Source organism: Cottoperca gobio, chromosome 9 (assembly GCF_900634415.1).
Source record: "Cottoperca gobio chromosome 9, fCotGob3.1, whole genome shotgun sequence".
NCBI classification, from domain to species: domain Eukaryota; kingdom Metazoa; phylum Chordata; class Actinopteri; order Perciformes; family Bovichtidae; genus Cottoperca; species Cottoperca gobio.
In genome coordinates, this window is record NC_041363.1 from 25,176,915 (window position 1) to 25,198,676 (window position 21,762).

Here is a 21,762-nt window from a genome sequence, read left to right on the forward strand (position 1 = left end):
TACCGAGTGCGTCAGTACGAGGAGCTGTCAACGCCACTCATTAAACTCCATAAATCAGATTAATGATGACAGCGATGTGTCAGCTGCACGGAGCCCACCCAGGACATCAGCAGTAATATTTGGATACTGTTGTGATCCAACAGAACACGGTACAAGGTGTTCTCCCCTGCAGGATGCTTCTGTGGATCTTTCTCTGCAGCTGTTATGAAACTGGGGTGAGGAAGTCAACGGATGGGACGGGTCACCAAGACACACATCCTGCGGCCATCTGCTCACATACCACGCACAGACGTTATATAGAAGATGATTGCTTTGTCTCATTAATACGGGCTGATTAGAAGCAAAGACTTTTGACTTTCCCCTGTCTCTGTGCTGTGCAGTTATTTTGTTTTCTGCAGCTCCACTATGTCATCATGCGGTCATCATTATTCTTATCCTTTGTCTACTGTAATGGTGTGGTCACACCAAACACTAAGCACATTTTCCACGCGCTGCGATTACAAGCAGAGTCAATGTTAAGACGCAAAGGACATTGTGGTTAAATCAGGAATAAGTTATTGAAGCCGTCTGCAGGTACCGGTCATCAATAATAAACATCTTAAGTGCTGCTGTATTTCTGCCTGATTTAGATGCGTTATTTTGAGTGTTGGAGCAGCAACAATATTAGCATAGATCCAAACTCCATTCAGAAAACAAGCATTTTAAAGGTAGTTTGCTTGTCGTGTTGCGGACAGACCAGATGAAGCATGAAGTCAGACTTTTTACAAATCGGCATCATGATGTAGTTATTTCTGCATCTTTTAACCTGTTTATTGCAATTAAATCGCAGCAAAATGTGTTTATTTTAACGCAATTTTATACATAAAAACGATATATTATAAAATACAAACAAAAATGTAGTTTATTTGTATATAGGAAGGAATCAGGAGGACATACAGTATGTGCTGCTTGTTTCTGTGTGCTGTTGAGAAGCTGTGACCCACCTTCACCAGCAGCTCTCGGCTGAGGGAGTAGTTGTTGTCATCCGAGAAGATCTCGGACAGCTCGCGAAAGGTGCGGAAACTCTCCCTGTGAACAGATGCAGAGGTCAACAAAGACCCCCGACAGCCCATCTGCCTTCAACAATATTCAATCTGTGCATATATGCAACAACATGGAGCCCACTGCTGCTGACATACCGTGACACTTCCTCCCAGGTCCTCTTCAGGCGGTGGATGGCGTTGCACTGCAGGGCAGAGAGGATGGCTCGCAACGAGGAGAAGTTCTTCAATATCCGACACTCCTGAACACGACGCGAACAATCATACGGTCAGAAACAGATATAATAAACTGCGCTTTAACTTTAAATGTTTTTAGTAGACATGTTTTTCTGTCTGATAAGCTACCAGAGCCCTAAAATATATATCTTTAATTTCTTTAAATGTTTGTGCAGATAAACCTCACCCGAGCCACGTCTATCCACCTCTCCAGCAGCCGGGCTCTCTGGTTGGGCTTTAGCGTGGGGTTGCTCAGGCAGGTGGTGATCACACAGTTGGTGACGGAGTTGAACTGGGCCACAGTGGCTCTGATGGTGGGAGCCAGGTGCTCCTTCCCCTTCTTGTCCCGCTGAGACCAGATCCCCCCCAGGCAGTGGTAGGGCACGACCTTCTTAAACAGATCCTGACAGAGAGTAGTATCAGTATTAATACAGTGTCGGGTCCCTTCACACAGAAATGTCAGTTTACTTTCATCCATCAACATGTGACCGCAGTTATCTGAGATGAAATGATGAAGATGTATAATGTTGTCTGTGGCTCTGGAGAAGCTTTGGGGGGCATTGTAGAGGATTTTAAAAGATTTGGAAAAAGGGCGGCTCACAAAAAGATGCTATTGGCTACATTATGGCTGATAAAGAATCCATTATTCCGGAGGGGAAGATATCTTTGGCACTGTTGCTTTTTTTCCCACCTCCTTTGTGGTGGTTTTAAGGAACATACATTTGTTCGTTTTCTGAATTAAAAAATGTCGATAAAAAGTCAGTTTGGTCGCTGACAGTCTCCTAAAAGAATCCGATGACACTAAAGCTCCAAGAAACTCGTCAAAAAGGAATTCTTCAAACTGAAACTGAATGAAAAAGTAACTTTGAAGAGAAATAAAGAAATGACTTTGATGGATTAGCAATCTGAAATCTCTGCAAACAGATCAGTATGGGTACACAAAGGCTGCATGAAAGGTTGCAAATCAAACAAAAAATTAATTGTAAGCTTTAGAAAATGAGCAATTTGAGGTTAAAGGGCTAAATGTGCAGAAAGCATCAGCCTTTTATTACAGGAAAACTAAAAAGTGTTACAGACACATTCTTTTTGTTCGACTAATTAATACATTTTCAGATCATTTCAGCTCAGATTGTGATATTTTAAAGGTATACTGTAAAGGTGAGGTGGTTAGTCAATCAACAGAAAAATAACCAGTGACTATTTTGATAATCGATTTATCATTTGTACCAAAGCTCATCCAATGTGCTGCTTTTCCTTGTCTAATGTGAATACTACTACTACTACTACTGTGAATATCTTTGTGTTCAAGACTGTTGGCCAGACAGGAAAAACATCTGAAGGTGAAACTATGGGCCCTTCTTCACTATTTTCTGACATTTTAAATGATAAAACGATTAATCGATAATAAAAGAATCACTAGTTGCAGAACATAAAACCTTTTACTGACTGTCTGGGAAACTGTGAAGGTTAAAAAGAGACTACATCTGTTGATAAGGGAAACATCCTCACCGCGTCCATCAGCGTGAACTGCTCTGCCACCATGATGGGGTCGAACGACAGGAAACTGAACGCGGGAAGCTCGTCCTCGAAGCCGCTCTCTTCCTGAGTAGCAAAAGGGCAGCCGATGTGTTCCCCTGAAGAGATTAAAAAGAACACAAATCTCAGCATCAACATCAACACAGTTCCTGCACTTCTCCGGTTTCTCATCCTTTCTGTGACCTTCATGTTTGTTTTGTTTTCTCCGCACAGGATCTGAAAATGTCACTCCATCTCATGTGTGCTGACAGTGACGGCCAACTGGTGCTTATCACTTGTACAACCAAAGTGTTCTTTAGAACGACAAGTATCACAGCATGTAACTGACATTGTGTCTACAGCTACATGAAATGTGTAGCTGCACATGAGGACAAACTGTTTGCACTTGCACTAAACTTATGTATGATTTAAAAAACAAATCTAGCATTGCTCTCTGACCCCTTCTTCTTTCTGGACTCCCTGCCCTGCTGTTGTCCCTCTCTTGTCCTGCCTTCATACCGTCAGGATCAGGCTCACACTGGTGTCGGCGGTGGAAGTGGGCCAGCAGGTTGCGGGCGCGGCGCTCCAAGTCCGAGCCGGGGAAGTGCAGGTGAAGGTAGGACATGAGCTGGAGCAGACAGTCGTAGTTCGGAGGGCTCCAGAAGTCCTCAGAGTACTGGTCCAGCCACGCGCCCAGGATTGATGAAACAGTGCTGCAGCACACAGGGAAAGAAGGATATCGAAAATCACATGCACTGATTTTAATGCTGCAGTCACTGCGAGCTGTTTGGCAAAATATTAATGATCAATACATTATTTTGAGTGAGGAAGGTTAACCTTATTAAAGAAATAGTCTGCACTCTTTCAGAGAGTGAGAAGAAAATTTACATCAGTGTCAGAGTGACAGAGCTGAGCTTGTTTCTCCTTTAAAGATTACATTCAAATGCTTTGACAGACGATTCTTAATGTTAGCATGTGTAGCATTACAGTCGATTCAGCAGTTCTGTCGTCCTCATGTCCCCAAATACTGAAGGTTTTAAGTGTTAGCATGAAAGAAATATTAATTACTAGTTAGATATTTTAACAGAGGCGGTTTTAAAAGTTGAAACAGTTCAAAGAAAGTTTAAAAATCAGTTGTAGAATTTAACTTTACAGTATTTCCATTTTATGCTACTTTCTACTCCACGTCCATGTCAGAGGAAAACATTGTACTTTTTCCTCCACTACATGTATTATTATAGATATAGATAATTATAAATATTATGCACATTATTCTGACATTCTGCATAATGTGTCATTTTATTTTTTAATGCTAATACTCTTCTGAGTACTTCATTACTCAAGTTAGAGCTAGTTGCATACATTCATTCCCGTAAAAGAGTCATTATCTTTAAGCTAGCTTTAACTAGCTGGGTCCTTGATGATATCAAAAATGCCAATTGATTTCAATAAGATATGCTAACACTGCTAAAATGACGGCACGGTATTTCAACAATAACAGAAGCACATTGACCTGAAGCTTGAATGGATCATGTCCTGTCGTGCTAACAATGCTAATGATCTGCTTTAGTCAAACTGATGCTATAAAGTATTTATTTTCTGTGATTTATTACATTTTCATGAACTACGTTTTATCAAACGCCTGCAGCGACCGCCCCCCCTCAGTCTGACAGGCGTCTCACAAAGAACATTAATCGGCTAAAGCTTCAAACTCTGTAGATATGCCTTTAACTCGGGGAGGAGTGTGAACGTCCTCAGTGATTAATGTTGGCAGCTGGACTCTGAAGGTCGCAGCAGACTCACTTTCTCAGCTCCGTGCAGTCGTCCTGGGAGACTCTGTGTGCTGTGGCTGCGGGGATGTTTAGGAGCTTGGCATACCTAAACAACAAACACAAGTTGTTCAATAAAGTGAATGAAAAAGCAACAATTACATTCTGATAGAAAGAAAACACTGACTGGCTTAACTTTAACTTGTCACTAACATTGATACACTTACATAAAGTGGACCCTGTGATCACAGCGTTTAGAATGATTATGATTTGATACCTCATTTGGGAATGTCACATATTTATACTCTAACTTTAGCCCAGTGTTACAGATTTATCAGCAAACTACATTTTTTGAAATGCTATAGCTAAAATCTAACAGCTGGTGTCACTACGCTTGTTTTTGAACTTGACCAAAACACATTTCTAATCAACAAATGTAATAACTATTGTGTTAAAAAGAAATACAAATTAAAGTAAAGCTTTTGTATAGGATAAAGTAAAAGAAAAAGACATTTGAGAATCTTTTCATTAAGATCGCTTAACATTTACATTAACAACACTAATCATAAAGTCTTTAGTAGTGTGTTAAACTGTGATTATATTTGTGGAAAGTGACGTTTAATTTGACAGAAAATAAGCAATAAAAGGTCCTCCTGCAAGAAACTTTTACGTTATTCAATAAAGGATATGCACATCATATTGGAGAATTATTATTATTATTGTCACATTTGTGTACAAATATTTGTAAAAGTTACAGCAAATAATAAATAAAAACACACAAAAAGCCTGAAGACAAACTACAGAAGTCCACTGTTGAGCTTCTGATACCATTACACCTGGTGGAGGTTCGTTGTGATGATTTTACATTCACTTGGCTCAGGTGGAGCCTTCGGGTGCTGCATGTAAACCTTATACTGGCAGAGCAAACCCTGCACAATATTAACAACGGGACATTAACATTTAAATAAACGATCCCTAAAGAACCTCATGTTCATAATGACATTAAGTTAGTCATGTTATCTTTTCATGTTCAGCGGTTGTCCCTTACTGTCTCGTGACCCGTACAATGAAGAGGCCTTGGAGTGGACGTGAGCTGTGAGTAGTTCCATCTGAACGCTATTTTTCTTTCTCGGATTGTTTCATTTGAAAGATTGAAACGGTAAAACTAGAGAAAAGTCTGTTGTTGTTTTGGTGTGTCCCCTGCCATCACTGTACCTGTTGAGCAGGAGATCCAGCACCTGCCTGGTGGTGGCGAAGGAGCGGTAGGTGCAGAGGAAGATGGTGACGTAGGTGGAGTCTTTTCCCCTGAACGCCGACACCATGTACTCCACCAGCCTCTCCAGCGTGCCGGCCTTGATGGTCCGAACCTTGCAGGTCTCGTAGAGGCTCAGGGCCGAGTCCGTCTCCACACCCAGCCATCGCTGCCCCTTACTGGCCGACTGGTGAAGCTGCACCTTCCTCAGCGTGATCGTGAAGATGGCGTCCTCCTCGGCCTCCTCGCCGATCTCCTGCGTCGAGCTCTACGAGACAGAGGAGACGGAAAATAAGACATTTTCTTCAACCAAGACCTCGGTTATTGGCTTTTCTTTGAGTTATAACCTTAAAGCGTGTGCTCCAAGTCATGGTGGATTGTTCCTGTTGGAACAAGCTCTTCAAATATCTGCTTTGAGGAAATTAAAAGGGAGCGGAAGTCAGAGAGAAGATGCCACCGTTACCATGCGAAACGTCAAGTTAAAAATGTCCCGACATCTCATTTTGGGACGAAACCCTTTAATTATGACCATCTGTGTGACCCGGCTCTCTTCTTTTTTGGTCCGTCTCCCTCTCTGAGTCATACTCGGTGAATCATGTGCGTGGCCGTGCACAAACGAACAATAGCTTGTTACTAAACAGAGCTTACTGGATAACTGGCACTACAACACAAGCTGAAGCCTGTATATACCCAAACAGGGAATTAACACAAGCCGCTTGTTGCATGAATGAGGGCTCTGTAGGCTGTTTGCATGTCGCCAGCGCTGCATTTTGTTGTTGTTTTCTCCTGAACATGAAAAAACAAGACATGCAATAAACCACTAAAGGACACAGGGATGTTGACAGAGATGGTTTCCTTCATCCTCGCGGCTGGCTGTCAACAACATGTCGAGCATGTAACCTGCATTCGCACCGCCGAAGGTTACACAACAGGAACCAATCGATGGGTTACACAACTAAAGTCTAAGAAAGCAAGATAGGATGAGTGACTTCTGACAGGTTGAGAGTGAAACCAGATCTTTCTTTACAACAAAGAGCTCTGACGTGGACCTGCAACAATTCATCTATTAACCCATTAGTTGATTGACAGAAAATTTAGATTAAACGAATAACCAAGACAATAATTGGCACCTTAATCGATAAATAATCCAAAAGCTACGTCTTTATCAACACTCTGAGTTAACACTGTCTCTGGATATTAATGACGTTTTCAAGTTTGAAATGATATTTGCTTCGTATGTAAATATGTCTCATGATTCATTTCAACACGGTCACAGTCATCCTATGTTTTTGGTTTCAGTTTAACATGAGGACATAACAAGGCACTGAAGATATTGAGAAACGTCTACTTTCTGAAATAGAAACTTATTTTGCAGAACCTCTGCACTAAAGAGTGAATGAACACTGAAAACAAACATCAGCTGTCTGGTGAGACCGAAACCTGCCACAGCATCGAACGGGAAGAGGTCAAAGTCATGGATGCTGGGATATTGATTTTAAAGGGCTGTACCGTACAGCACTATGTCATTGATACTAGCACTACTGGAACGATACCAATAAGTATTTGATGCGACAAATGTGTATTATGTGATGTATAATACATGTATGACTGGGGAAACTTTGTGTAGTGTTAAACATAAGGCTTCATGTAGAGATGCCTGCTATCACTCAAAATACTTTTGGACAACTCAGTAGCACGACTTTTAGAGCAGCATATAACTCATGTGTGGGACACAGAGAAGAGTTTATCAGCATGGGCTTCCAATCTGCAGATGGCGTAACTGTTGGAAGACGAACTTTAACTGAGGCTGCTGAACACATCTCACCCTAAATAGCAGAGCTACAGTGTGAGTCATTGAAGCCGGGCTCTCGATGGAGGCATGGTATGTAATCTGGCGTCTCAGTCATCTGTCACGGCCCCTTGTAGTGCATCCTGGGAGCATTAGTCATCAGACTCCATTTCCAAGGCTCAGTGTGACTCGCTGTGCTTCGCTGCCTACTTTTTCTTTTTGTGGGTCAGGGATCTATTCGGTAACATCTCAGTCAACGCCAAGTCCCTCTGTTGTGTCTTTGTTACCATGGAGACAAGCCCAAAGTGAGGAAGGCTGTGTATTTGGAAAAAGTGATACAGTGTCTACGAGCACTGCTACTGTTCTTGTATTTAGCTTTTTATTGGTTTGGACACGATAAAGAAGGTAAAGATGTGAATTTAAATCTACGAGCATTGAGACAAAGATAATGACGAATGATAAAAATGGGAAACTATAAAATAAGCCAACATAATGATATCAAACTGGTACAAACAACAATAATACCAAGCAGCAGAAAGAATGTTTGGATATGTTTAACACTGTTCTTCAACATGCCTCACTCAGCACGTTAGTTATTGTTGGGACATTTAAGACAAAGAGAGTTAAACCCATAAAGAGAATTTGTTGTGAAAATCTTAAACATTTGGTGAGATTGATTTCTGAGGGATGCATTGGGGTAGACTGATCATTTAGGTTTCCATAGGTGTGAAGAGATGTGAGTATACTGTGTTTAAAAATGTGTTTTAAAGAGAATCATTTGCTTCTTTCTAATGAAAAATGGAGATGCAACCTGTTTACTGTTTAGGTTAAGATAAAACACTGCATTTTGTAAAAGATATTATGCAAGCTCGGTTGTAATGTTGCATTTATTCATTTCTATTTCTCATAACTATCACATTCTGTAAAAGGTTATTTTGAAAAGACGATTGTGATGTTGAAGACCTTGCATTTATTGTGATTTAATAATAGTTTAACAGCAACAGTTTTAATAATCAATTAATAGTCATTTTCTTAATGAAAAATTATCTTTTATAATGAGTTGTTTTTATAATAAACATCTGAACGGCATTTTTCACAATTTTCTGACATATTCTGAGCAAATGATTTATTAATTAATCTAGAATACAACAGGCCAATTAATTCAAACAATTAGTTACTACTTTACTTTAGTCAAAGATAATCGTCAGTCCTCCAACAAGAGAGTAAGATCAACAACAACCAACAGGAAAAACCTCAAAGCCCACAGAATGACACATAGAAGAAGGCTGATGCTGACGCACACGCTTGAAAAGCAGCAATGAGTTCCTAAACACAAGAACAAGTGAGGTAAAGCCGTACACACTGGCTCTAAATGGGAGACCAAACATCTGTCCACTAAGCAACATACTGGTGAGTGTGAAAGTTATTCCACTGAACGACCCAGGTTCACCCCCTGTTAGAGAGGGAGGGTGTGTGTGACAGATAAATGGGGAGATAGGAGACAAACCCCCGGCCTGTTGTAAATCCTGCCGAGTATAAAGGCTGAGGCTCGGCTGCAGCTGAGGGCCTTGACAGCAGGAGAGGTGCTTATCAGCCAAACCACAGAGGCCGCGCTGCTATCACTTCAAGCCCTGAAAAATGCAGAACTCAAGGGCAGCGCCTCGCTCCATCCGCTGTCAACTCCCACCATAATGCTCCTATTCATTACGTTGCCATGATAACCAAAACTCTCCTCACTACTTGAACAAAACAGTGAGCGATCAATACTTTAAACAGAAGGGTGCAGTGTCACACTTAAATAGAAAGAAAAGAACAAATGAAAGATGAGATTAGCAGAGGCTTTTGAATGATACAAATAATCCACATCAGAAAGTGGAGACACGCAGAAACAGAAAGTAATGTTTGTCTGTTACCCGTCACCACAAAGTCAGGACACAGGACTCACATCTGACAACAGACCACTTCAATTAATGTTGGCATTGAACAATACTCTTGATTTGCAGTACATCTCTAAAGTGAATAAGATGAAAGCTCTCTGCTCACATAACGTAGATGCTAAAAGAAAGTGTGGAAAGGTCTTTGCAATTCATTCAGGGCTGCAGTCTTTCAGCAGTGTCGGCCTCCAGTAGCTGAACAAACCGTGTCAAACTGGATCCCAGTGCAGTTACTCTTTCTGACAAAGTTGATGAGTAAATAAGAGATTCCCTCTGAAACGTCTTTTTTGTTTTTTGTCTCACATTCTTCAGCCTGACTCGGTGCTTAGTCAACTAGATCGGCACCATCCTGGTTATAAACACACAGGAAGTGGTTTCTAAAGATAGGCAGCCCTGGAGCAAGACATTACAGACATTACAGACAGAAGATGGTTAAAAAAAAAAGAAAACCCGAAGCTAAACGTTAATTGTCCGAAGGGGAATGCTGGTTCTTTGGACTCCACCTTTGTGTATCACTCTGATCTCTGGTCATTCCTGAAAAAAATGATTTGTATTAAGAGAATCAGATAAACTCAGCAACTCGATCTGTTTTCTAGAGGTTTGGCATCTGCTCAGGTGTAGCTGTGAAAGACTTTCCTCTGTAGATCCTGTACGCCATTCTTTACTGGAGGCTCAACTATGGCCTCTACTGTAACTTTCAATGTGCTGCTGATTGTTTAGTTCAAAGCTCCTCTTGGCTGATCGATGAAGTCGATTTAAGTCATAGTCTTTATGCAATAAAATCCTAAATATTCAGCCTTTCATGCAGGAGCCACTGGGTGACCCACAACATTGCATTTTGAACTTGATGCACTAAAAACAGAAAGGCACTAATGTTTTTAAAGAAACCTATTTACCCTTTATTGTAATGGACTTTGTAACTAACAAACTAAATAAACAGCCGTTATACCACAGGGAGGGTTTGTATATACTGGTCTAAATCTAGTCACCACATGTTCCTGCGCTTAACAACAACAACTGTAACTGGGTGGTAAAGTATTTACAACAAAAATATAAATGTTTCTTTTATCCAGATGTATCAGATGGGTTGTCGTTTTAACATCAGGGCCAATTAAACACCGACAACTCGGCAATTAACTACCGAAAAGAGCAACGCTATCGTCTAAACATCGAGAATATATAGTTACATGCAGCCTGCACATAAAACAAACACCAAGAAGTATTTGCCGATGTTAGTTAGCACAAATCAACAGGCACACTATTGTGTGTGACAGCAGAGGAGTCACTTTATAATATATAATGACGTTTGGCAGATATATAAATACACAGACTGATTAGTAATGTAGAACGCAATGTAAAACTCTAAACGTATCTAATGAAACTCTGAAGTTAATATGCTGTGAAGTGTTTCTTGGCTCCTCGTGTCAGTTTTGTAATGAAATCTGAAAACTCCAGCAAGGTCCACAGAAATGTCTGGCATCCAGAGTCGGCCTCCTCCACACTCGCGCCAACACTTATCAGATCTGCGTTCACCTACACCATCCGGACCATGAACGACCATGAATGTACATGTGGGCTGGAGGAATGTGAGGCGAATGAAAGTGTCAGAGAAAAAGGGAAATACGTTTTGAGAGAGTGGAAATCAAGTCACGTGAGCCATAGTGGAGAGTGGATGAATGGATTTACTGTTTTCAGACATTTAGTGGTCGATACCAATAGCAGTGAAATTTCACGATTCTCGACACCACTCCGATTCCACGATCGCATGTACATCAACATATATGCATCAACATAGACTGCTTTATTACCATTTGAATACTGTTTTTTGTTAAAAAAGTTAAACAAGTCATAATTCCCTTTTTAATATCTATTTTATGTTGCTGTCTCTTTCAAACAACTATAACAATTTAAGTTTCTCACCAAAAGCTACATTTTACAAGATTACAATTAAACACATCGTGATAATGTTAGAATTTACCTTTGCCCAATGGCCATTTTTACTGAATAGAGCTTGAACGCACCAGAGTGCAACTCTATGGGACCTCTGTTCACCTGCTGCTAACAGCTAACAGCTAACAGCTAACAGCTAACAGCTAACAGCTAACAGCTAACAGCTAACAGCTAACGTTAAATATGTTTCTTGCTGCTGGTTTCAACACATATTTGTAGTTGATAGGGTGGAAAGTGAGTTTACTGTGCTCCATGCCTGTTTTCTATCGCCCCCAGGACACGTTAGTCTTGTGACATCCTTACTTAATTCTACATTAAAAGGGCATGGATTGTATCCCTGAGCTGCCTTTACATTAAACAACAGCAGGCAGTGATTTTCGTCTCTGAAGGGAGTTTTCAGCCTCTGCAAATGAACCTGCACAAGGCTTCTGTCACTGTGGTGCAACTATAACTGAATTGTTAAGACATTACAGACTAATGTTATGTGGTTTGTGGTATTTACGTCACTATATGTACATGAAACGTATCGACATGTTCTTTAAGACCACAACTTAATGGACCTTGGTATCAGGGCGGCAACATTATCGCCTGACAAACTCCCAGCCTCTCCTTCGGTCTTAGTAACAGGCTGACCTTTTGGCTGACCTGATCATTATCTCAGAATAACAGTTTAGGATTCTTCACCTGGAAATGAAAAACAAATAAGTTTGTCCTGCATAACAAACCTCCCCTCTTTATATCTGATGGTGTACAGTCTTTAGAAACACAACCACCTGGCACAGGAACAGATAAAAACAAACACACAGGAACAAAAGTAAACCCTCATTCTGAGCCAAACCCCTGAAGGCCAAACATCGGCTGGGTCTGTGTTCGGAGGCGTCTGCCAAATTTATGATGCTCATCAACAGAAAATACACCTGCCTCGATAGCAATGGTCCCACATGACCCTTAGAAAGCCCCTCAGAGCCGAGCTCTAAATGTAGATCAGCAGGGAAACTCCCAGTGGAAAGAGAAAACCTGCCCCCCCCCCAAAAAAAACAGTCAACACCTAAACAAAGCAAACAATAGCTTGCCTCCATTACAAGCCTGTAGCACAAGCCAGTGACTTCCCCTTGCTAACAATGAGTGCTGACAGCCAGTGAGATCATTTGGATGTGGGGCAAGAGAGTGGTGCAACCAAACACTCAGAAAACTCTTCAGTGGTCTAAATATTGAGGCAGCGTGGCCTCAACTAGCAGAAAGCCCTGTCTTCACCTGATGAGAGCCAGTTACGTGGCCAGATGTCATCCTCCTGTTCCAAACGGCTGCGTGAGCAACGACTATGCTCACATGCAGATGTTCAGCATGTGTAAGCATATCTACCCCCTTAGACGTCGCATGCTAATATTAGCTAATTAGCACTAAACAATCCGCTGATTATTTCATCGATTAATCTTTTTGTTCGTCCAAAACCCAAAGAGATTACATTTACAATGATGTAAAACATTAAACATGAGCAAATATCAAATTGTAGAACTTGGGAACGTTTAGTGACTCGATCAACTCATTGATTACCAAAATAGGTGTTCATTAATTTTCTACAGAGCGATTATTGATTCATTGATTAAAGGTTTGTCTACTTAAGAAATGCTCACAGTGACAATTTCACTTTGTTCGCCATCTCGGTTTAGCGTGCTAACATTTGCTAATTAGCACAGCTGAGGAGGAGGTATTTGGTCATAAAGTTAAACTGTTGACCTGATGATGGCGCTAAATGAACGTTACAGGGCAATCAAAGATATTCTGAACATGTTAACAGGTGAACGTGATTGTCTTCAATTTTAAAGATCCATCAAATACATTTCAAGACATTTCACTCAAAACTACAAATTTCAACCTCCTGATGGCGCTAGAGGAAAATCAGAGGATTCCCAACATCTGTAGGAATCATCCTCTGGGGTCCATGAATGTCTGCACAAAATGTCATGGCAATCCATCCAATAGTTGTTGAGATATTTCCGTCTAGACCGACCGACATTGCCATTCCTCGAGTCACTTCAGGCTAAATATGTACTGAATCAAATGTCCCTGTGATCGAGCTGCAAATATCTAGTTTTCTCTTTTTCTTCTTCTCTTTCAACAAACATGCATGAAACACTGACTCCCTTCTACTACCACACTAGCAGTATCTTCCCTGCATCTGGGCTAATCTAATCATTTCTCTTTCCAAATGACCACCAACACAAAGGGACTATTTTTGCTTTTTGTTTGTGCGTCTTCCAGCTAAAACTTGACATGAACATGAGCAAAGTTTCTTCTGTGACATTAAGTTGACAGATCGGGCCGAGGGCCAAAGAACGACTGATTTGATTTTGGAAAAGACCTCAATCCACATTTCCTGCCATCAGATAATTAATTGTATTTAGCTGTAACTTCAGATGTATTCCAAGAAGTCTATTTAAATTCAAAGTGACGGGAAAGAGGAGGTTTGTTCTCTTTCAAGAGCCTTCTAGCTATTTGTACTTTTTGCTTATTTGTGTCGCCCACAGTTTGTTCTATTTTCATCTTTTTCACTCTCCATCATTGACACATACACAACAACTGAACCTTGATTTAACCCGTGGCTAAGTGCACTACTGGTCTGTGTGTTGCTTAAAACTTGGTGACAGAGCTGTTGTGACAGGTATTAGAAACACACCCCGCAGCTAAACTGGCTTTGTCAGCCATTATCAATCACCAACATGCACGTACAGAGTTTCATGAGGAGAACAAACCACATATCTTTCAATGGAGTCTGGTGGGGATTCTGGCAAAGACAGTCCCAGTCTCTTTTCTTTTTCACCTTGTCATGTCTGAACTGTTGTACATGGTGTTGGGCTTTAGACGACGCTGTTCACACACAACTGGTTTTACTTGAAAGATCAATTATTAAGCAAGTAAAAGTATTAAATGCAGCTTCGACATTAAGTATTTACCTGCTTTCCATCATTGTAAATCAAATACTTGTGTTTTGATGTTGGTAAGTTTGACAGACAAAATAAGACATTTGATAAAAACAATATCAACTCAAGGTCCATTGACTCGCTTGTCGAAAGCTCCAGAACAAGAACAATCACTTCTTCAAAAACACAAAAGCCTGAAAGTCTCAGCTGTGCACAGAGACAGTGAAGTAAATACCACCATGATACCCTGCGTACAGGAACCAGATAATCCCTACAGAACATTCTCTGTCCTTCCCTCCACTATCTGACTCAGTAAAGAAACTCAAGATTTACAGTTGTGTACTTTCTCTATCTCTTGATTTTGTTTTGATTGAATGAGTTTCAAACTTAAGGAGTCTACCCAAAAAACTGATTAAGTCTCTGCGTTCCAGGGATGTTGCCAGGTCTGGTAGCATTGTGCCTGTAGAGGTCAAAACCTTGCTACACAAGCGCTCTGATGGGAGCCCGGAAACAATCTAACTTCCAGAAAAGAAGCAAATATACTGTAGGATTGATAGACCCTGAAGTATTCAGATCTGAGGTTCATGCAGGCTTCATATGTAGTATTTTAATTCAGTCCAGATGGGAAATTTAAAAAGAGGGAACTCCGTGCAGATTGCTGCTGTTCAAACCCTCAGATTCCTGTCAAATGGAGGGAAACCTGATTTGATTTGGGACACTTAGAGCTGCACCTTCTCTATAAATGCACTTCAGTTAATGTCTTTTGAAAGTTTCCTCATGTAAGACCAGTCCAGGTAATTAAGTTAGAGCAGACAGACAGCCAGTGCAGAATCAGACGATTTAAGCATTTCTCCAGGCCTTCACATTCCAGCGTCTGTTTCTGTCGTTGTGTCTGCCGCTGAGATCCAGCATCAGGCTACTCCACTCTCTTCAAACTGAACCGTGGAAACAAAAGCTTCTCTGTCACCGAGACTCGGCCAAACGCCCGTCTGCGCTCCAATCGATGCTTAAATCTTAAATAAGAGATCTGAGTGTCCTAATATGACATCTTCCTTCTCCACGTGTCTCAGGTCTGATGAGTTACAATCAGTAATAAGCTCTTTGAAGTCCCTTTTCCCACTGAAGATCTGGGTCACATGGATAAAAATACCTGCGGCAAACAGTAGAAGTAGAAAGTAGCTAAATTAGCTCAAGTACTGCACTTAAATACAAGTTTGATATATTTTACTTGAGTACTTTCATGTTATGCTACTTTATACTTCTTCACTACATTTATTTGATAAAAGTATTTACTTTACAGACTACATTAATACAATATATTATATTATATATTCAAATATGATGCTACACAGCAGCACAGACAGTCATTTAAATGAGCTCCATCTGAACCAGCTGCCACTGTACAGGCATGAACACAATAATAATTCATATTAATAATTAATAATCCAATAGGGCTGCAATTAATGGTCATTTTAATTTTTATAGATTAATCTTCCAATTATTTTCTCGATTAATCGATCGACCATTTAGTTATTATTATTATTATATATTTTAAAATGTCCTATCTTAGTTTCTCAGAGCCGAGGGGATGTCTTTAGACGTCTTGTTGTGTCAAAACCCCAAAGATGTTCAATATATGATATAAAAGTGAGAAAAGCAGGAAGTCTCGATCTTAGAGAGGCTGAAAACTGCATATTTGCAAAATTACTTATTATTATAGTTATTATTTTTTATTTACTAATCTATAAATGATGCTATATTTTTATACTTTCTTAAGTGAAATTGTGAATGCAGGACTTTACATTGTTTTACACTGTAGTGAAGCTACTTTTACTTAAGTAAATTAGTTATTTTTCCGCCATTGACAAGAAGGAACTTTAAAACCAGTGTAACGTACTTTCCTGTTTTTTAACGAGATATTCTATTTGTTTTTGATCACTTATGAGATCATATTCTTCTGCGTGGGATAACTACAGTTGTACTGTGTTGTTGTGTAAGTCCTCTGCTTGTAAGCTTGGCTGAGTCACTGCTAGCACTGAGGACAATCAGACCATGATTTTATGTTTTTAGATCACTTACAGTGGCTCTGTGTCTCTGATTTCACTGACGGTTCATATTGCACGGAGCATTGATTACGTCCTAAAATAGATGTGAAGACTTCCATATAAGTTACTGAACTGTTCTGGGAGTGCAGAAGCCTCACTCTCCGATGTCCTCTGCTACCAAACTGATTTCCAATGAATGAGCTGACAGTTGGAAGGACGTACTGTTTATGGCCTCTTGAGGCAGCCTCAAAGAGCAGCAGTCTATTCTGTGTTCAGCAGTGTTTTATGTTGCTCTGGCCCCTAATCCTGCTGGTTTGTTACTGGACGTTTGCAGAGCTCTCAGAACTCCACTCTTAATTATGACTATTTTTAGCTTGAATGCACTGTGGTATACTGCTGGACGCCAGCTTTTTGCATCTGTTACCATGTTGTTCACCCGGCTCACATGAAAATGCGATTACAGTGGGACTACACGGTTACATAAATTCAGACAAAACATAAGAAAAGAAGGCTTCACACACATGATGTTCCAACAGCTGAGTTACACAATGTTCACCGTTTCCCATCACACCAAACAACCAAACTAATCAGTTGTAAGACTTACTTATCGTACAGAACAGGGTTTAGGACCCAATGTTGTTATATTTCAAATGAAACCATAAAGTTTGAAAACTAAAATAAGGGCAGGGCGGGGTATTGTACGTCAATGCTGGTTTGTGCTGCTATAATAACTTCTTATGCTCCCTCAGATTTGGAATTTTGACAGTTTCTGATTTGAATCAAAACTTTATTCAGAGATTGGGTTTATATTCCTCAAAGTAAGGTGCTGAAAACATGTTGTTTTGGTATCGTACTAGGGCTGAAATGATTAGAATCAATAAGTTGATCAACTAATCACAAGTAGCCGACGTCAAAGAGCCAAAGAATCATGGTTCCAGCATCTCCATTTGAAGAATTTGTTTATCCCATGTGACAGTTTGTTAAACAGTTTTTCAGACAAAACAAGCTATTTAAAGTCACTTGGCCTTTAGATATTCTAACAGGCAATTTCCATAGTTCCACATTTTATAAACCAAATTATGAAATGAATGAAAAAAATCAATAAGGACAATTATCAGTCAGAACCCTTCTCTGTAGCCAAACGCAGCAACAGAATCAAAAGATTTCAAACGATAATCTAATCCTGTGAGGGTTGTCTGCTGGCCTTGCCAAGTTCAGTCTGGCAATAACTTAGTAAATAATAAATAAACAACAGAAGAGCAATCAGGCAATAAGCATGAGCAGCAACCCAGCCACAGAAACTTCAGATGTGTGTGTAACCAAGAAGATTCTAAAATGATCAGCCAGCATAAATCCAACCATTACTTATTCAACACTAGTCACGTCAAACAATGAAACAAACAAGTATGAAAGAAACATTAGCTTGAGTGGGCAACAGTTCTGTGTGACACAGCTGTAACTTCTGTGTCTGATCTGAAACCTCCATTTCAAAGCCATCTGATCCCCTCAGCTGTATGATACAGCACGTTCAGACTGTGATGCTGCTCACGTGCAGACAGAGGCATCAACAAATGACTGAGTCCAACCCAACACCCCCAGTGACCCGTTATACTGTAAAAGAACCATGACATTGAATAACGTCCGCCTCAGCCTCTGGACTGACGGGAAGAAAGGCGGCGATTGTGTAGGAAACCCCTCGGCCTATGCAGGAGGGGGATTAAGCATTAGGTAATTGTGTTAGAGGAGAGGATTAGATTAGAGCACAGGGACGATCAGAGCAGTTTAGCTGAAACTACCTCTCTGAGCTCAGGACATGGGGAAGGGGGAAATTTACAGAGGGCTTGTGATATCGGTCCCGGTCTGATCGATGATAAACAGACCGGAGAGACATTACTGACGTGTACAGACAGATCGTCTGCATGTGGCATCAGTTATGATGTTGTCCACGATCCCAGGCCTTACATTATCCTGATCTGATCAAATGTACGGGATGTGAAGAGCGCTGTGCTGGAGAAGGTTTCATCTTAATCCATTAAAAAAACACACACATTTAGACAGATAACAGTGTAACTGTGTGTTTGCGTCAAGGGCTGAAGAGAAAAGGGACGTAGTGTGGAATAAAGCAGTGGGGTTAAGGAGAAGAAAGCTCTGAGCGTACTAAATATATACTGACAGAAGAGTATTAGGATCATATTTACTGCTCTGGGGATGGCAAAGTTGGTCAAGACTAAAATATCTCAACAACTATTGGATGGAATAAAATGAAATGTGGTTCAGACATTCATGTTCCCCACAAGATGAACCCTTTCGACTTTTCCTCCAGCGTCACCATGAGGTCTGCTGTTCCATACTTGGGTTTATGACCAAACACCTGCAAAACTGAAGACATTTCCTTTGTCGGGGTGCCCCCTTCTAATTGCATTTGTTGACGAATCGTTTGTTTGGGTCTTAGTCAACCAAGATTTCTTTAGTCAACTAGTAACATTTTTATGCTTTTTACATGCTGAATGACTTTTTTCCAAAACACTTACACTGGTAAACACAAGATTTAAAAAGGTACTTTTATATGATTCTTTGTCGCTTAAATCAACTAATCCAGTTATAGTCAAACCGTATAAATTCTGATTGCTATTTTATTTTGATTATATTTTCGGACATTTTATAGACAAACTGATTACTGGATAATTAAAACAAACGTAAGTTGCAGCCATAGATTTAAGCTCTAATACTCTTAGCATTGTGTATCTCTAATAGACCCTGACATTAAATATCTTAATTCTACCTTATCTCTATATTATATATCATATAGTATAAAGCACCAGCAAAACAACATATTTAGCTTCTAGACCAACTTACATTACAACTCTGGATCCCAGATCACAGCAGGAAATACCACTTTTGTGATGTATCAAAACAACTCTCAATGTCAGTAATATTAAAATGTTCTACATTACATTTGGTAAGACTTGACTCATTGACAGTTGGTGTATTTTCAGTACTGGGTTGAATAATTAATGACCACAGAAAAAAAGCAAGTCATCCTGGTACAGTGCTCTTGTGCCAACGTCTCAGGTGTCTCACAGGAATGGTAAATTCACTCAAGTTTCTAGCATTATTTTGTTCTACTTCTTGTTATGTCTATTATATTATCTCATACAGTCTTATCCCTTTATTTCCAGAAGCTTAGCATTTGACACTGATATGCTGTTTAATAAGCATCTACAACATTATAATAAGGCTTTACATGCAGGGTTTAAAATACAGGATTAGTAGAAGTCTTGTGTTAGATTACATCATCTGAGTTGTCAAACAAGAACAATCATCATCTTGTACCTATTCACTTATTAACTGTATATTCTAGATACCTTCAACTGTTTTTAAGTTTCATAAATATATAATAAACTGGTTTAAAAGTGGTTTAAACAGCCAAAAAAGATCCAGAGTTAAAGCAGAGAAACCATATTATATCCTTTTATTCCTAACTTTGCTTGTTTTTTGTTTTTTTTAGCTCAAGATCAACCGAGGACCGATTCGACTGAACATCCTCCAAATCACAACACAACAAACAGCATCATCTAACGGACCTCAGTCGCCTCTCATCCCGCCCCAGGGCCCTGCCACTTCCCCCCGGCCACCTCCACCTCACCTCCAGCAGCGGCAGGTCTGGGTCCAGGTGTGTGAGGCTGTGCAGGACCACCGGGCTGCGGTCCTCCACCACCTCCAGCCTCACCCCGTCCCAAATGTTCCGCACCCTCCACGACGAGTCAAACATCTCAACGAGCTGTCCCGGCTTGACGCTGTGCGCCAGGGTTTGCATCCCCAGGAAATAGACCATGGATGCCCGCGGAGCCAAATATACAGTCACAGCAAAGGTAGCGACATTTTCACAGTTGTTATTTGGGTTATAACACCAGAGAGTCGGTGCTGCTGTGTGTGGCTCAGCGGCTGTGGAGGAGAGTCATGACTCAGACTGAGGCTTTTCTAAACCCCGCCCCCAGGCATGTGCTGCCTTCAGGGGTGTCGGGAATATCAGAGACGGGGGACGTAACGGAGGATTAACATTCTTCACATTCTGTTGAGGACAGGGCTGGAAACCAAACACATTTCTCTCATATTTCTAAAACAATATTGAGCTTCACTTTCAACCCTGCAGTCCATAACTAAACATCAACTGGTGTTAAATGATGATTCTGCAATAGCTATATAATTTTATATATATATGTTAATACTATCATTTTAATTAATTAATTAGAACTATTTTTCCTTTATTGGTTATTATTTTATTTTATCACTATTATTTTGTCTTTTGATATTACGTTTGTTTATATGAAAAAGAAGCATGATGATACAATGTTTTGTTGTCTTTGAAAATGATGATCTGAGACATAATTGTAATATGTTAAGTATGCTACATACACTTCAGTACGTCTGCTTCTTTGGTGTTTTTATACTGCTTTAACATGCACATTTCCCCTCTGGGAATCCATTAAGTCTACAGTCTCTCTCTCTCTCTCTCTCTCTCTCTCTCTCTCTCTCTCTCTCTCTAAATATTTATATATATATATACTGTATGTTATCACAATGTTCATCAGCATCGAAGTTCCTAAAAGTAACTTCCATGAGTAAACATCATGACAGTTGATGGAGTCAACCAGCAAAACTATTTTTGTCACAAAGCCCTTTTTTCTGTTTTCTAACAAGGACTATACTGTGTCGTAAATTAATCTTTACAATATGAACAGTGTAAAGCATAGATCTACGGGGTGTCCCTGAAGGCAGCGTGACGTCATGCCTTTGGGAAATGATGGCAGTGTGGTGTTTCTGCTTTCACTATGGCAGCAGGCTGCTACGGGAAAAGAAAACACACTGATGTAGTTCACTGTCCCTGTGTTCATAGTTAAATGTAAAGGTACTTGTACTTGAATATTTTGATTTTTGAGGGAAATATTTTATTTTATCCACATATTTATTAAAGAGATTTATTTATCCTTTACATTTTTTGCAGACTAAGATTTTCATGTACAAAACATATGATTATCATTATATAAAAATATAAAGCAAACACTACCCATCAGTATGTAAATTAATTCAAATGTTTATGCTGCTAATATAATAATAAAGTAATACGATTAAATATAATGAATAATAATGTATTCAAAACTTTAATTTGAGACATTGCTATTAATTCTAGCACATCGTTTTATTTACACGTCTTATCTGTTTTATTATTATTGTTGTTTTTATCTTATATTATTTTATTTTATTTTTGTATTTTAATTGTCTGATTGTATTTCCCTCATTACAGTCCTGAAATGTTTTATTATTATTATA

The 21,762-nt window shown here is 39.8% G+C and overlaps 1 protein-coding gene across 4 annotated transcripts in view; it reads right to left on the reverse strand.

Annotated features, from left to right (window-relative positions):
• The window catches only part of LOC115013182 (ral guanine nucleotide dissociation stimulator-like), a 34,706-nt gene extending 14,335 nt beyond the window's left edge, over positions 1 to 20,371 (reverse strand). For 2 of the 4 annotated variants that reach the window (XM_029439229.1, XM_029439228.1), the window contains exons 1-8: positions 20,078 to 20,371; positions 5,756 to 6,060; positions 4,575 to 4,649; positions 3,231 to 3,484; positions 2,766 to 2,890; positions 1,444 to 1,659; positions 1,179 to 1,282; positions 984 to 1,068 (exon numbers count right to left, since the gene is read on the reverse strand). In XM_029439229.1, coding sequence (XP_029295089.1) covers positions 984 to 1,068; positions 1,179 to 1,282; positions 1,444 to 1,659; positions 2,766 to 2,890; positions 3,231 to 3,484; positions 4,575 to 4,649; positions 5,756 to 6,060; positions 20,078 to 20,266 — 1,353 coding nt within the window. In that variant the 5' untranslated portion in view covers positions 20,267 to 20,371. Of the gene's footprint in view, positions 1 to 983; positions 1,069 to 1,178; positions 1,283 to 1,443; positions 1,660 to 2,765; positions 2,891 to 3,230; positions 3,485 to 4,574; positions 4,650 to 5,755; positions 6,061 to 7,617; positions 8,476 to 20,077 lie in introns of those variants that run through there. The other 2 variants (XM_029439230.1, XM_029439231.1) reach the window with 2 other exon arrangements.
• Positions 20,372 to 21,762: the final 1,391 nt, after the last annotated feature.